At 54.1% G+C, this 12,637-nt stretch overlaps 1 protein-coding gene across 1 annotated transcript; it reads right to left on the minus strand.

Annotated features, from left to right (window-relative positions):
* Positions 1–1,593: 1,593 nt before the first annotated feature.
* Positions 1,594–12,375, minus strand: SUMO3 (small ubiquitin like modifier 3). Its single transcript, XM_057545886.1, has 4 exons — positions 12,202–12,375; positions 7,503–7,631; positions 3,871–3,942; positions 1,594–2,927 (listed from the first exon to the last, which is right to left on the minus strand). The coding sequence occupies exons 1-4, from the start codon at positions 12,220–12,222 to the stop codon at positions 2,793–2,795; spliced, it is 357 nt and encodes a 118-aa protein (XP_057401869.1). The 5' UTR covers positions 12,223–12,375; the 3' UTR covers positions 1,594–2,792.
* Between the last annotated feature and the right edge of the window lie 262 nt (positions 12,376–12,637).

Consider the following 12,637-nt stretch of genomic DNA (forward strand, 5'->3'; position numbering starts at 1 on the left):
GTGCTCAACGTAACAGAAGGCTCTCACCTCACTGTGGCTGGTGGGACGGCCTCGCCTTCAGGGAAGCGGGCCCCCTCCGCAAGTCTTCTCTGAGATTCAAGTGTAACTGGGCACCCTGTATTTTATCCACTCAATCTGGCAACGCTTTGCTCGGTCAGTCGGTCCTGGTATCCGCAGGGTTCTGAGTAGCAGGTGTGTGGTATCAATACTTAGAGGCTTTGGCCCACTGGACAGGCCAGCAAGTTCAGAATAAACTAGTTTCTTTGGGAACTGAAGTTCTGAGGTACAAAAGGGATCTGCTTTTTGCAGTTCCTTTCCATGAAGCTGTGTCTCGTGGCAGAGCCAATGTTAACACATGCTTCGCCACCTGTGCCCTGCAGCACAGCCAGGCTGGCACCGCCCGTGTGCCTGGAACTGAGGGGTCCTGGGACGTGGGACTTGTGGTACCGGAACTGAGAAAGTGCCTGCTGAGACCCAGGGCACCAATAACAGCATCAATAGGGCCTGTCTCCTACTGAAGCATCAATTTAACCCAAAGATTCTGGGAGTTGGGTTTAGGTAACAATTTTTTTTTTTTTTTTTTATTTATGGCTGTGTTGGGTCTTCGTTTCTGTGCGAGGGCCTTCTTCTAGTTGTGGCAAGTGGGGGCCACTCTTCATCACGGTGCGCAGGCCTCTCACTATCGCGGCCTCTCTTGTTGCGGAGCACAGGCTCCAGACGCACAGGCTCAGTAATTGTGGCTCACGGGCCCAGTTGCTCCGCGGCATGTGGGATCCTCCCAGACCAGGGCTCGAACCCGTGTCCCCTGCATTGGCAGGCAGATTCTCAACCACTGCGCCACCAGGGAAGCCCGGTAACAATATTTTTAAAACACTGGTATCAACAGATTATTCCGAATGCACAATCTGCATACATTTCTAAGATAAAAGACAATCTCCAGGACGTTGCCTGCTCTTCGGTCAGGCAGCAGTGTTCTAAGGCTCCCAAGGGAACAGCGCTGCTCCTAACCTAAGGCACCCTGACGTGTCCCTCTCGGCTCAAGTGCAGGGGCTGCCCTGCTGGGCTTCACCCCCCACCGCGGCATCTGGCAAACGACCCAATCCCTGTGCTGTGCCTTGACCCACCTCCTGCTGCTGCTGTAAGCGAGTCAAGTGCTCCATTGCCCGGCTGCCCTTGAGCTTTCAACTCGTGCTCACCTCACCCGATGCACCCTGGTGCTGTCACAGCGTAGCACGCAGGGAAGTTCTCAAATTAGTGCCAACTCACTTCCGTTTCAAACAGATGAGTGAGTAGGTTGTCAACTGCACCAAGGAAAAGTCTTATACTCAAACACCAAAAATATCGAGAAGCCCAGAGTAATGGCGACCCTCCACCCAGGATGCCCAGGAGAGGAAGGAGAAGAGTTCTGAGGGTGAGGGGGTGGCCTCGGCAGGAGACGCCACCCGCCTGGGAAGCCTGCGCGGGTGCAGGAGGGGGGCAGCGGTGAACCGGCCTTTAGATCAAAGTCTGAGTGGCCTCGCTGGAGGGTCGCTGCAAATACTGAATGTGACACAGTGCCCAAGCTCCAAACGCAGTATTGAATACAAGCCGAGAGACAGAATACCAAACTATATTTACTGTTGACAGTAGTAAAGGACAACAAATAATGTACAAATGGGAATAAACACAACAGAGCCAGCAGACATCCCACCCGTGCCCGAAGAGCAAAATACAAAGGAAAAGCAGACATCTTCAGCGAGATGCCAGCCAAACAAGAGATGACGGTGGTCGCGCTGCCCAGGTGACCCGAACAAGCAGTGCCGGGCCATCCGGCGGCAGTGGGTCCACACACAAGGGCAACAGGACAACTATCGGAGTTTAACCGGGACAGACCCCAAATGCTTCACAGAACTGAAATCACATGTAACACGTAAACTCCATACCAACTTGGGGAGCAGAGCACAGCCTATGGGGAGAACCTGGAGCCGTCTTTCACATCATAACCACGTAACCTGGAGCCGCCATAACCACACTTTGAAGCAGCTCTTTTACACAAAAACGTTAACTGCAAAACAGCAATACTCAATCTTCCTTTTTTATATACAGACCATCGTTATTCATCAGAAGCAAATACTGGAAGAAATCTGAGGCCCCGGCACTATTACCAGGTGAGACATGTGGGAATTACTTCTTCCCTGTTAAGGAAAGGGGAAAAGCCAATTTTCACTGCACCCGAACAGCATGACTGGCCATGGGTGGTGATGGGTCCTAGGCCCCAGGCCCCGTACAGGGCCACGTTACTGAAGAACTTCTTACCTTTTAAGAAACATTCCAGTATTTTCCCTTCAACTTTACTATATTCTGACAAAGCTTACACTTGTAATATTTAGCATTAAAAAAACCCTGTGCCAGCGAGAAACAGTAAGTGAAAGTTTGTCTCCCATCCCGACTGTGTCCCCAAAACTCGCCCCAAAGAAACACCCCCAGAGCAGTGACGTGAGTTCTCTACACGACTGGAATGGGTAGGGGCCAATACCTGGGGTAAGAGCCCCACCTAGACGGAAAGTGGACACTTGGGCCACAAGTTTGGGGGAAATGTCATAGGAGGGAGAAAAAACAAAAATGAAAGTAAAAACAAAACCAAAACCCCTCGCCATGCATTTTACCCAAACAGAGGTACCGGGGTGATGGGCTGGGGGAAGCCGTGGACATCCCCACGGCCGCACTGAAGTACGTCAGAGAGCAAAGTCCTTCTGGGGAATGTCCTCGGTGTCTGAGCCTCCCTGGGGTGGGCATGGTCACACCTTCACTGTTCAATAGCAAACACGAGCACAGTGACACGAGGGGACGGTGGCTCTAGAGGCTGTACCGCAGAGGCAGCTGGCCGCCCCGGACCCCCCCGTCTGCTGCTGGAACACGTCGATGGTGTCCTCGTCCTCCATCTCCAGCTGCAGGCACAGAGGGGGCGGTAAGTATCCTCACGTCACAGGAAGGGGTCCCACCCCGCTGGGCGCCAGGGACACCACCCTGAGGTGCCTGAGCCCCGAGCTGCCCTTGGTGGGCACCCGGGGACAGAGGCTGAGCTGTGAATTTCCAACAAGCCTGCTTATTCCCCAAGCTTCCCCTAACAAAGGAACGGTCAACATTAGGGGCTTGACCTGATAGAAACACTAAGTCCTGTTACAAATAAACAAGTGTCTATAAAGTTTTACTGAAAAGTACAAACTGGCTAACGTTGCAGACCCAGTGCCCAGGCTGCAAGTGGGTGGTGACCGCATGTGCCCGGCTTGCCCGGAGCCTGGAGACGGCGGCAGGGATGACCAGGCCCAGGCCTCGTCCCCATCTCTGGAGCACCTCTGCCGAGCACCCAGCCCTCCTGCTCCTTCTCCCAACACACAAGAGGCTGACAAAGGACGTTTTCCTCATTCGAAAACTGAACCTCAAAATTACAAAATCAAATGATCTAATAATTAAAGCCATTAAGAAAATGTAGGGACTTCCCTGGAGGTCCAGTGGTTAGGACTCCACGCTTCCACTGCAGGGGGCACAGGTTCGATCCCTGGTCAGGGAACTGAGACCCCACGTGCCGCAGAGCACAGCCAAAAAAAAATTTTTTTTAATAAATAAAGAAAAGAGAAGGTAAGGTGGGTATTCCCTGGTGGTCCAGTGGTTAGGACTCTGCAATTCCACTGCCGAGGGCCCAGGTTTGGGGAACTAGAATCCCGCAAGCCACTTGGTGTGGCCAAAAAGAAAAAAGAAAGAAAGAAAATGTAAGGTATTCTTTCTACGTGAGAAGCAATCGGTGACTCTCAAATGCAAGTATTCCAAATGGCAGTTATGAAATGCAGATCGGAAGAAGCCCTCAAGTATAGACAGGGTTGGCTTTCCTACCTGTGCTGGGGTGTCTGTTTCATTAATTGGTTGTCCATCAAACCTGAATCGAATCTGTCTCATTGACAAGCCCTGAAAAGAAAAAGCAATCATCATTAAACATCTTCAGCTAACACATTAATTCAAAAAGAATCACACATTTATGTGGAAACACCAGATTTCTGAATATACAGATTTACGACGCAGTGGACTACGAAGCCTCACCAGTGGGGCTGCAATCTAGCTCATGTGATGCCCCCAGAACAACCTTTCAGACATTGCCGTTCTAGCACCTTCTAGCTCCTGGGGCTCCGCCCTCATCCATCCCTCTCGCTTCCCTCCAGGCGCTGAGCAGAATTTCGACACCGTTGGCACCATCACTTCCTCCCCTTTAAACAATTCTCAGAAATAGGTCGGGCGACCCTGAGGCATGTGACGAGCAGCCTGCCTGAAGCTGGGAAGCGGCCCTTCTGCCTCCCGAGGGAACAGCTGGACGTGGTCGGGGGCACAGCCAGTTCCTCAGGACAGACAGGACTAAAACACCCATCTCTGCTCCCTCCTGAAACCTACTGCTGTGACACACAGAAACAAAAAAAGGCATAACCAAGGACAAAGAAAACAGGAGAGGGGCCAGGCCAGCAGACACAGGGCGTCACCTCCGGGCTGGAAGCTACAGGGCTGTGGACCCTAGACCCCAAGGTCAGGATGCGGTGCACTGGGGGGCAGGGGGGCGGACAAGAAGAGCCCCGAGAGAGGAAGGGGCCGGGCACACAAGTGTAAGAGGCAGCGATGCAGCTGATTTGGGATGACTGCTGGCAAGTCCATATCCGACTCCCAAAGCAGGGCCCCCAGCCCCAAGGTCGGGCACTGTCCCTCCCACGGGCAGAAGGTCCCCACTGTGGAGAGGTGGACTCAGAGCCCTGGGCTGGGGACACAGGCACAAACGGGGCAGTGACAGGTGGCCAGCGGAGGCAGGCAAGTGACGGCCAGTACACCCGGCACCCCGCCGGGCTGCTCCTCCCGGCCGCCGCGCTCCCAGGCGGGAGCCTGGGGGCCACTCCGGGGAGACTTAAAGACTCACAGACTGCGACACTGGGACCCCCACAGAACACCCACCCGGGCAGGCCACCCCGCGACAACACGCGGGCCCCGTCCACACACCAGGTGTGCAGCTTTCCACCAGCTTTTTAGTGCTTCATGCTTAAATACGAGCCGTCACCCAGGGAGAGAGGGCAGTTAAAGAAAGACCAATGTGTGAGGGGTCAAAGCAAAGAAGAAAAAAAGGGATGAGGAGGGCACAGCGGGAGGAAGGATCAGAGGACGCCGGGACACGCGCGCACACGCGCACTCAAAGATGCGCAGAAACACAGCCACGCACACACACGCGCACTCACACGCACGTGTACACACGTGCGCACACATGCACTCAAAGATGCGCACAGAGACACAGCTGTGTGCACACGCACTCAAAGATGTACAGAGACACAGCCGCGTGCACACGCACGTGTACACACGCGCACACATACGCACGCGTACACACACTCGTACACACGCACACACACGCACTCGTACACATGCATACACACACACTCAAAGATGCGCACAGAGACACAGCCACGCGCACACGCAAGTGTACACACGCACTCGAAGATGTGCAGACACAGCCGCGTGCACACGCACGCGTACACAAGCACTCAAAGATGCGCACAGATACAGGCGCGCGCACACACACGTGTACACACGTGCACACATAACCACGCGTACACATGCGCGTACACACACGCGTACACACACACTTGTACACACGCGCGCGCACACACACATACGCACTCGTATACACGCGCACACAGATGCATACACACACCTGAAGCTCTTAGGGAGACAGAAAACAACAGAAAGTTCCCCCGGGGAAAAAGGAGCCTCAGAAAATGGGAAAGAACAAGAACTTTTAAAAATCAGAAATCATGACAGAAACAAGACCGTCCATAAAAAGTGGGAACACGGAGTTGAGAAAACCTCCCAGAACAGAGACCAACAGCAACAAAACGCAATGCACGATGGGAGGAAATGATCCAACTGAACACACCTGGAGCAGGTAACTGCAAGCCGGATGGGAATTCCAGTGGAGAGGGACACAAATTACCAAAGAACTAACAGAAGGTCTAGTTCCTGAACTAAAATGAGTTTCTAGACCGAAAAGGCCCAGAATGTGCCCAGAAGAGTAAATGGTAAAACTGCCTCAAATCACGAAAACAAGGTCCCAAAAGCTATCAGAGATAAACCAAGCCGCAAACAGAGGAGAGAGAATCAGAATGCCATTGAACTTTCCACACCAGCGTTGGAAACTAGACGAAAATGATGCAATAGCTCCAAGAAAAGAAAACTGCAACCTATGTGCACTCAAACATTCAAGCGTGAAGGTTTATAAAGCAAATCACTTTCCGACGTGCAGTATTTTGCAGTATTTTTCATACCCTTTCTGAGGAAGATACTGGAAGATATGCTCCATCAAAACAGGGGAAGAAGATTAATCCAGAACATACACAGGAGGCGGCTCTGGGATGATGGCTGAGCAGCAGTTCAGGTGGGGCAGGGGGGGAGGGGCCCTGGGAGGGACGAAGGGAAAGCAAAAGACCCAGGAACATGGGGGACGGTGCAGCACGGCGGGAAATTCAGGGCATAAATTAACAATGGGCCCCCAGAAAATGACACACACAACCACCACCAGACCAGGAGAAACAGGACTCAGACAAGAGCCAGAAATCTTCACAGGCCGCTGTGTGGCTCAGGGCTGGCGCTGCCCCAGTCAGGACAGAAGCAGGAGATTCCAGAGCGATGGTCTGGAGTCCAGGGAAGGAGCTGTGTGCAAGCGCGGGTGGTGGATGTACGGTTGGCGGGCCAGACCTGAAGTCCCACCTTTCACAGGCGAAAAAATCTCCAAAATCAAAAAACGTGAAGCAATAGAAGCACAAGCATATTTACCAAAGAAAAGTGAAAAAAAAAGTTGGAGTTGAAGGTGATCTCCTCTGAGGAACAAGGTCTAAAAAGTGGGGAGAAAAAGAGTTAGGAATGGAGATTTTGTAGGGTGTTTTTAATAATAACAACAGAAAGCCCAAGGCAAGGATTTATCAAAGCCAAGAACGGAAACTAACAAAGGTCCAGTATTTCCGAAGTATCCTGAGAAAAGCTGCCTCACCTGAAAGGACGGGCTCGGGGGGAGAGACCGGCAGGAGCATCAGAGAGCACAGGGGACCGAGGGGCCCAAGGGCACAGTCACGCTCACACGTAACACACGCGCCACACTCCGGGCGGTCAGTCTCTCTGGTCACCGTGGGAGGGCATACGAGCATCGGCTCCTTAGTTCGAAATGTAGTAAACAAAGGGCAAGAACCAAGCATCGTCTGGAAACGGAACTGTGCTGAGGGCATTGGCCCCACAGGCGCAAAGGTGGAGGGATGGAGTCCCAGGCGAAGCCGCCACTCTGATTCCAGCAGCGCCACGAAGACATCGCCAGACATCCGCCCCTGACCGGGGACAACCGGGTGGCTGAAGAGGGAGTGACCGGCCAGCCTGGAGGGGAGCGCCTCCGGGGGAGGTGTGCACACACACAGACACACAGGCACGCGCACACACTCCGGGACCCCTCCCCACACCTGGCGCTCGCAGTAGGCCTTCATCAGCTTGCTGAGCGGCGTGTGCCTCTTGATCTTGAACTGGACGACGGAGCCGTCCTGCCCGGCCACCTTCAGGTTGATGTGGTCATTCTCCGTCTTCACTCCCTCCTGCAAAGAGACATGAATCTCGGCCTCCAGCCCGTCGCCCCACAAACACCACTTTAAAGGCAAGTGTTTGCGTGGCTGCTGGTCTTTCTTTAAGTCTTAAAACCAAGCTACTTCTTAAAACTCCCCAGCAATTCAGTCACTCGTGTGATTGTTTGATTTCTACACAGAACTTATTTTTAACTTCTACTTGCTGAGTCAGGAAATGCCCTGCCAATCTAGTGTTTCCACAGACTGTCAATTCAAGGGGGAAAATCTGCTCAATAGATCCAGAAAACAATGGAGAGAAAATCCATCTTTGTTCTAAGATCGCTCTCATGAGACTAGGAACCGCACATATGCACAGGTGATTTATACTTACGCACGCAGGTGAATGAGACTGAATGACAGACGTTTCCGGCCGGGAAAGCGGGGTGCAAGTGGCTTGGGGTCCAGATGGCCTGCAGCTTCCCTGCTCGCCACCCAGGGAGGGCCACCCTCAAGTCCGTTCCGTGCCACCAGTCCCACCTGGACGGGGTCACCGCCATATTCTATCCTGACATGATCCCGTAGCGGGGGTCTCTGGCCCCTGGAAACTACTGGAAGTTGATGCAAGAAGCTCAAGTTCAGAGCAGAGGCTCACCCTGAGAGTACCGCTGGGGAAGACAGGAGTTGTTTATTTTTTAACAAAATGATGAAGCTGACCCCTGAGTCAATCTGCAGACGAGCTTGGATAGAGACCAAAGCGGGTTTGTACGCTGTCCAGCCACGTGCTCTCGTCCTCCTCCTGAGGCTCTGGCAGGTCCGGCCGCCGCGGCCTCTCTGCTCCTTCCCTGCTGCTTCCCCTTCCTCCCCGGGGACCCACTCCCCGCCGCTTCCCCGCCGCCTCCCTGCCTCATGGAGGGGGAGAGGAAAGGAGGCCACTCAGCACTCTGGCCCCTGGAGACCCCAGCAGGGGAGCTCGGGCTGGCCCGAGAAGCGGCCCCAGGAGGCAAGGCTCCAGCAAGGGGCCCCCTCTGATGGAGCTGGGGCCCCAGGATCGCTCCCCAGAGACTGAGGATGCAGCTGCTTTTCCTTTTTTTCAAATAAAGGTTTTATTTTGGAATAATCTTACATTTCCAGAAAAGTTGCAATACCGAGGCACAGTGCACTCCTACACCAGCCCCGCCCGTGTTAACATCTCACGTACGGCAGTGCCCATCACACCCAAGAAACCAACACTGGCACACGGCTGGCAACGGGACTGCAAGCTCTTTTGTATTTCACCAGGTTTTCCACTAATACCCTTTTTCTGTTCCAGGATCCAATCCGGGGTACCACCTTGCACAGATAAGATTTCTTTTCCATTTATTCATCGTGTTAAAATGCACATAAAATTCACCACCTTAACCATTCTCAAGCATACAGTTCAGTAGTATAAAATACAACCATTGCCACCATCCACCTCTCAACTCTTTTCATCTTGTAAAACCGAAACTCTGTCCCCACCGAACACTAACTCCTCCCCCTCCAGCCCCTGGCCCCCACCGTTCTTCTGCCCCTATGAGTCTGACTCCCCCAGGGACCTCCTGTAAGTGGAATCACACAGTATTTGTCCTTTTGTGACTGGCTTATGTCACTCAGCATAATAATGTCTTCAAGCTTCATCCCTGTTGTAGCATGTGTTTAGGAAATCCTAAAAGGATTTCCTTCCTTTTCAGGCCCGAATAATATGCTGTTGTATGCATAGACCAAGTTTTGCTTATCCATTCATCCACGGACCAACTGACACTTGGGTTCTTCCATAATTTCAGCTATTGTGAGTAATGCTGCTATGAACATGGGTGCACAAATATCTCTTTGAGGCCCTGCTTTCAATCATTTTGGGTCTATACCCAGAAGTAGAGCTGCTGGATCATATGGTAATTCTACTTTTAACTTTCTGAGGAATTCCCATACTCTCTTCCACAGCAGCTGCACCATTCTACATTCCCACCACCAATTCCAACTTCTCCTCGCCAGCACTTGTTGTTTTCTCTTTTGTTTTTTGAAAGCAGCAATCCTAATGGGTGAGGTGATATCTCACTGTAGTTTTGATTTGCATTTCCTTGATAATCAGTGATGTTGAGCATCTTTGCATGGGCTTCTTGGCCATTTGTATGTCTTCTTCGGAGAAATGTCTATTCAAGTTTTTTTGCTCATTTCTGAATCAGGTTGCTTATTTCTTGTTGTTGAGCTTTAGGAGTTCTCTTTATATTCTGGATACTGATCCTTTATCAGATATACGATGTGGAAGGAAAATCAAAATGGAGTCAGTGTTGCTCAGAGAGCCTCTCTAACGGAGCCAGGAGGCCACTGAGGACGGACTTTACGCTCATCTCAGCCCGGACAGAATCTGACCCTGTGACCACGTCCTGTCCTGATGAAGGCATCCAGGACACCTGCCAGAAACTCAAGATACCTGTGGGACCCAGACCCTAAAACAACTCGTGACAGCCATCCCTTAAGGACAAATATTTCCTTTCTTGCATCAGAGCTCAGCCTCGTGGCTTTCGCCTTTATTATAAAGCCCCTGATTCTTTCTCTTCCTCGAAAGCTCTTTCGGTTTTACCCAAATCTGTGTCTCCCAAATTGCAATTCTTAACACCCCAAATAAATTCTTTTCTTATCTGCAGCCTTCTGTGGTCCTTTTTTTGGTTGATAGTGATTTGAAAATATCTTCTCCCCTTCTGTGGGTTGGCTTTTTACTCTGTTCACAGTGTCTTTTGATGTACAAAATTTTTTAATTTTCATGAGTCTAGTTTATTTTTTTCATGTTACCTGTGCCTTTGGTGTCATATCCAAGAAATCATCACCAAGTCCAATGTCATGGAGCTTTTGGCCTATGTTTTCTCCTAAAAGTTTTATTGTTTTAGGTCTTACATTTAAGTCCTCGAACCATCTTGACTTAATTTTTGCATATGGCGTTAAGAAAGGTCCAACTTCATTCTTTTGCACGTGGATAGAGGATGCATTTGCTTTTTTAATGAAAAAATATGGGTGTGTTCAAAACAAAGAGATGCAGGGGCCAGAACACAAAACAAACAGAAAGAGGGTGGACCAGGCAGAGAAAGACACCAAGAACAAATGGCCTGTCCCAGACCCCTGGTGAATCCCTAATAAGCAAAGGAACTTAGAAGAGAGGAGGGGAGGGGAAGGGAGGGGAGGGGAGCCTAAAAACCAGAACCACAGTTCACACTGTCACTCCCCCGCCTGGGCTCTCCAGGGGAGGCAAACTGTCTTTCCCAACTGATCCACAGGTTTTCTTTCTGCCAAGGTGGCCTGGGAGTGCACCTCCTCCCCTCTCCTCTCCAGGCCCAGAGGAGAGAGTGGCTCCAGGTAGGGAGCAGTGCCCGGCAGGCACAGTGGGCACTGGTGGGGCATGAGGCACAACCATCCAGTTGCCTTGGAAGTAGTTAAAACAAGTTTATTCTACTGAATCGGGTCTTGGACGTTGACCACGTGGGAGAGTTAAGTTTAAACACACTGAAGGGATGGTACTGTGTGTACTTCGTTGCCTATAATCTACAGTAAGAGGAGGCCACCTAGAAATCATAAAGAAAGGGCATTTACATTTGGCCTCCCCAAGCGTGAAAAGCAAAGGCAGTTCCAACTGCACCTGGAGGGAGGAGGCTCCTGGAGGGTGACTTTCTCACAGGAGAGGGCAGCTTCCGGAGCCCCACCGTGTGATCCCGACCAGGGAGGGGCTCCGTGACCGGGGGCCCCAACCTCAGCGCAACCTCCAGCATCGGCGGGGTCAGCGGGAGCCTGCACGCAAAGCACTCAATGCGCAGCAGATGGTCCACTTCAAAAAGACCCCAAGAGTGCAGACGAAGAGCTCCAGAAACCTGTTTTTAAGACTAGTTAGCACAACCGCGGGCCTTCGCGAGGACTGCCGGCCAGGGCACCAGAGTGCGGAGCGCACACCGGGTGACAGCGACGGGAGGTGGGCGCACACCCTGGGGGCGGCAGTGCGTCCAGACAGGTCCGGCCTCTCAGAGCCCCTGCCCAGCCTGCGCCCTCTCGGCGCTCCGCAGTGAGGACTAAGGAGGGGGCCCCGCGCACGCGGGACAGTAGGGCCCACGCCGGCCCGGACCGTGGGTCCCCGCGTAAGGGGCGTAGTGGGGGAGGGTCCCGGCGATGGAAGAGGTCCTGGGGAGAGGCGGTCCCAGAGAGGGACTGGGGACGGGGGCGCGATGTCAGCGGAGGGAGAGGGTCGCAGCCAGGAGGGCCCGGGATAGAATCGCCCGCTCTCCCGGACTCGGCCCACCGGAGGGGTGGAGCTCGGACCGCGGAGGAGGAGTCTGGGCGGAGGGAGCCGGGGGGCGGGGCCCGGGCAGGGGCGGAGCTCGAGGGCGGGACGTGCGGGGGAGGGGAGCCCAGGGGAGCCGGGCGGTGCCGGGAGGGGGAGGCGGGGGTTGGAGAGGGGAGGGGGGAGGAAGGCGGGGAGGCCTGGCGACGCCGCTGGGCCCGGGGCCCGGAGGCCGGCGGCGGAGGGCGGCGGGGCCCGGGGCACGGGGGCGACGCGGGCGGGGGGACCGAGTCCGGGGCCCGGTCCGCGCCCGCCGGCCCTTACCTTGGGCTTCTCCTCGGACATGGCTTCGCGCGGCGGGCGGCGGGGCAGCAGGCAGCGCCGAGCGGTTGACTCACGCTCTAGGCCCGCCGCTCTCCCGCCGCAGCTGCTCGCGGGGCCGCGCTTTGCCCCCAAATCCCCGCGCGCAGGTTGGCCGGCGCGGGTCACGCGGTGGGGCGCGCGTGCACGAGGCGCGCTCCCGGGCGTCGGGCGCGTGCCCGGCCGGTCGAGGTTCCTGGCGGTTTCAAATGCGTCAGCCGGCGGGGCCCGCGCGGTCCGGCGTCCGTACTTCGCGGGGCACGCTGGGAGCCGGGGGAGCACAGGGCAGCTAGGGTCGTGGGGGAAGGGGGGAGCTGGGACCCCAAGCGTGCACGGAGAGCCAGGCCATCAGCCCTACAGGTGGGGTCGGGGGCAGGCCTGGCACATTATCTTGGCGCCT

This window comes from Balaenoptera acutorostrata, chromosome 4 (assembly GCF_949987535.1).
Source record: "Balaenoptera acutorostrata chromosome 4, mBalAcu1.1, whole genome shotgun sequence".
NCBI classification, from domain to species: Eukaryota; Metazoa; Chordata; class Mammalia; order Artiodactyla; family Balaenopteridae; genus Balaenoptera; species Balaenoptera acutorostrata.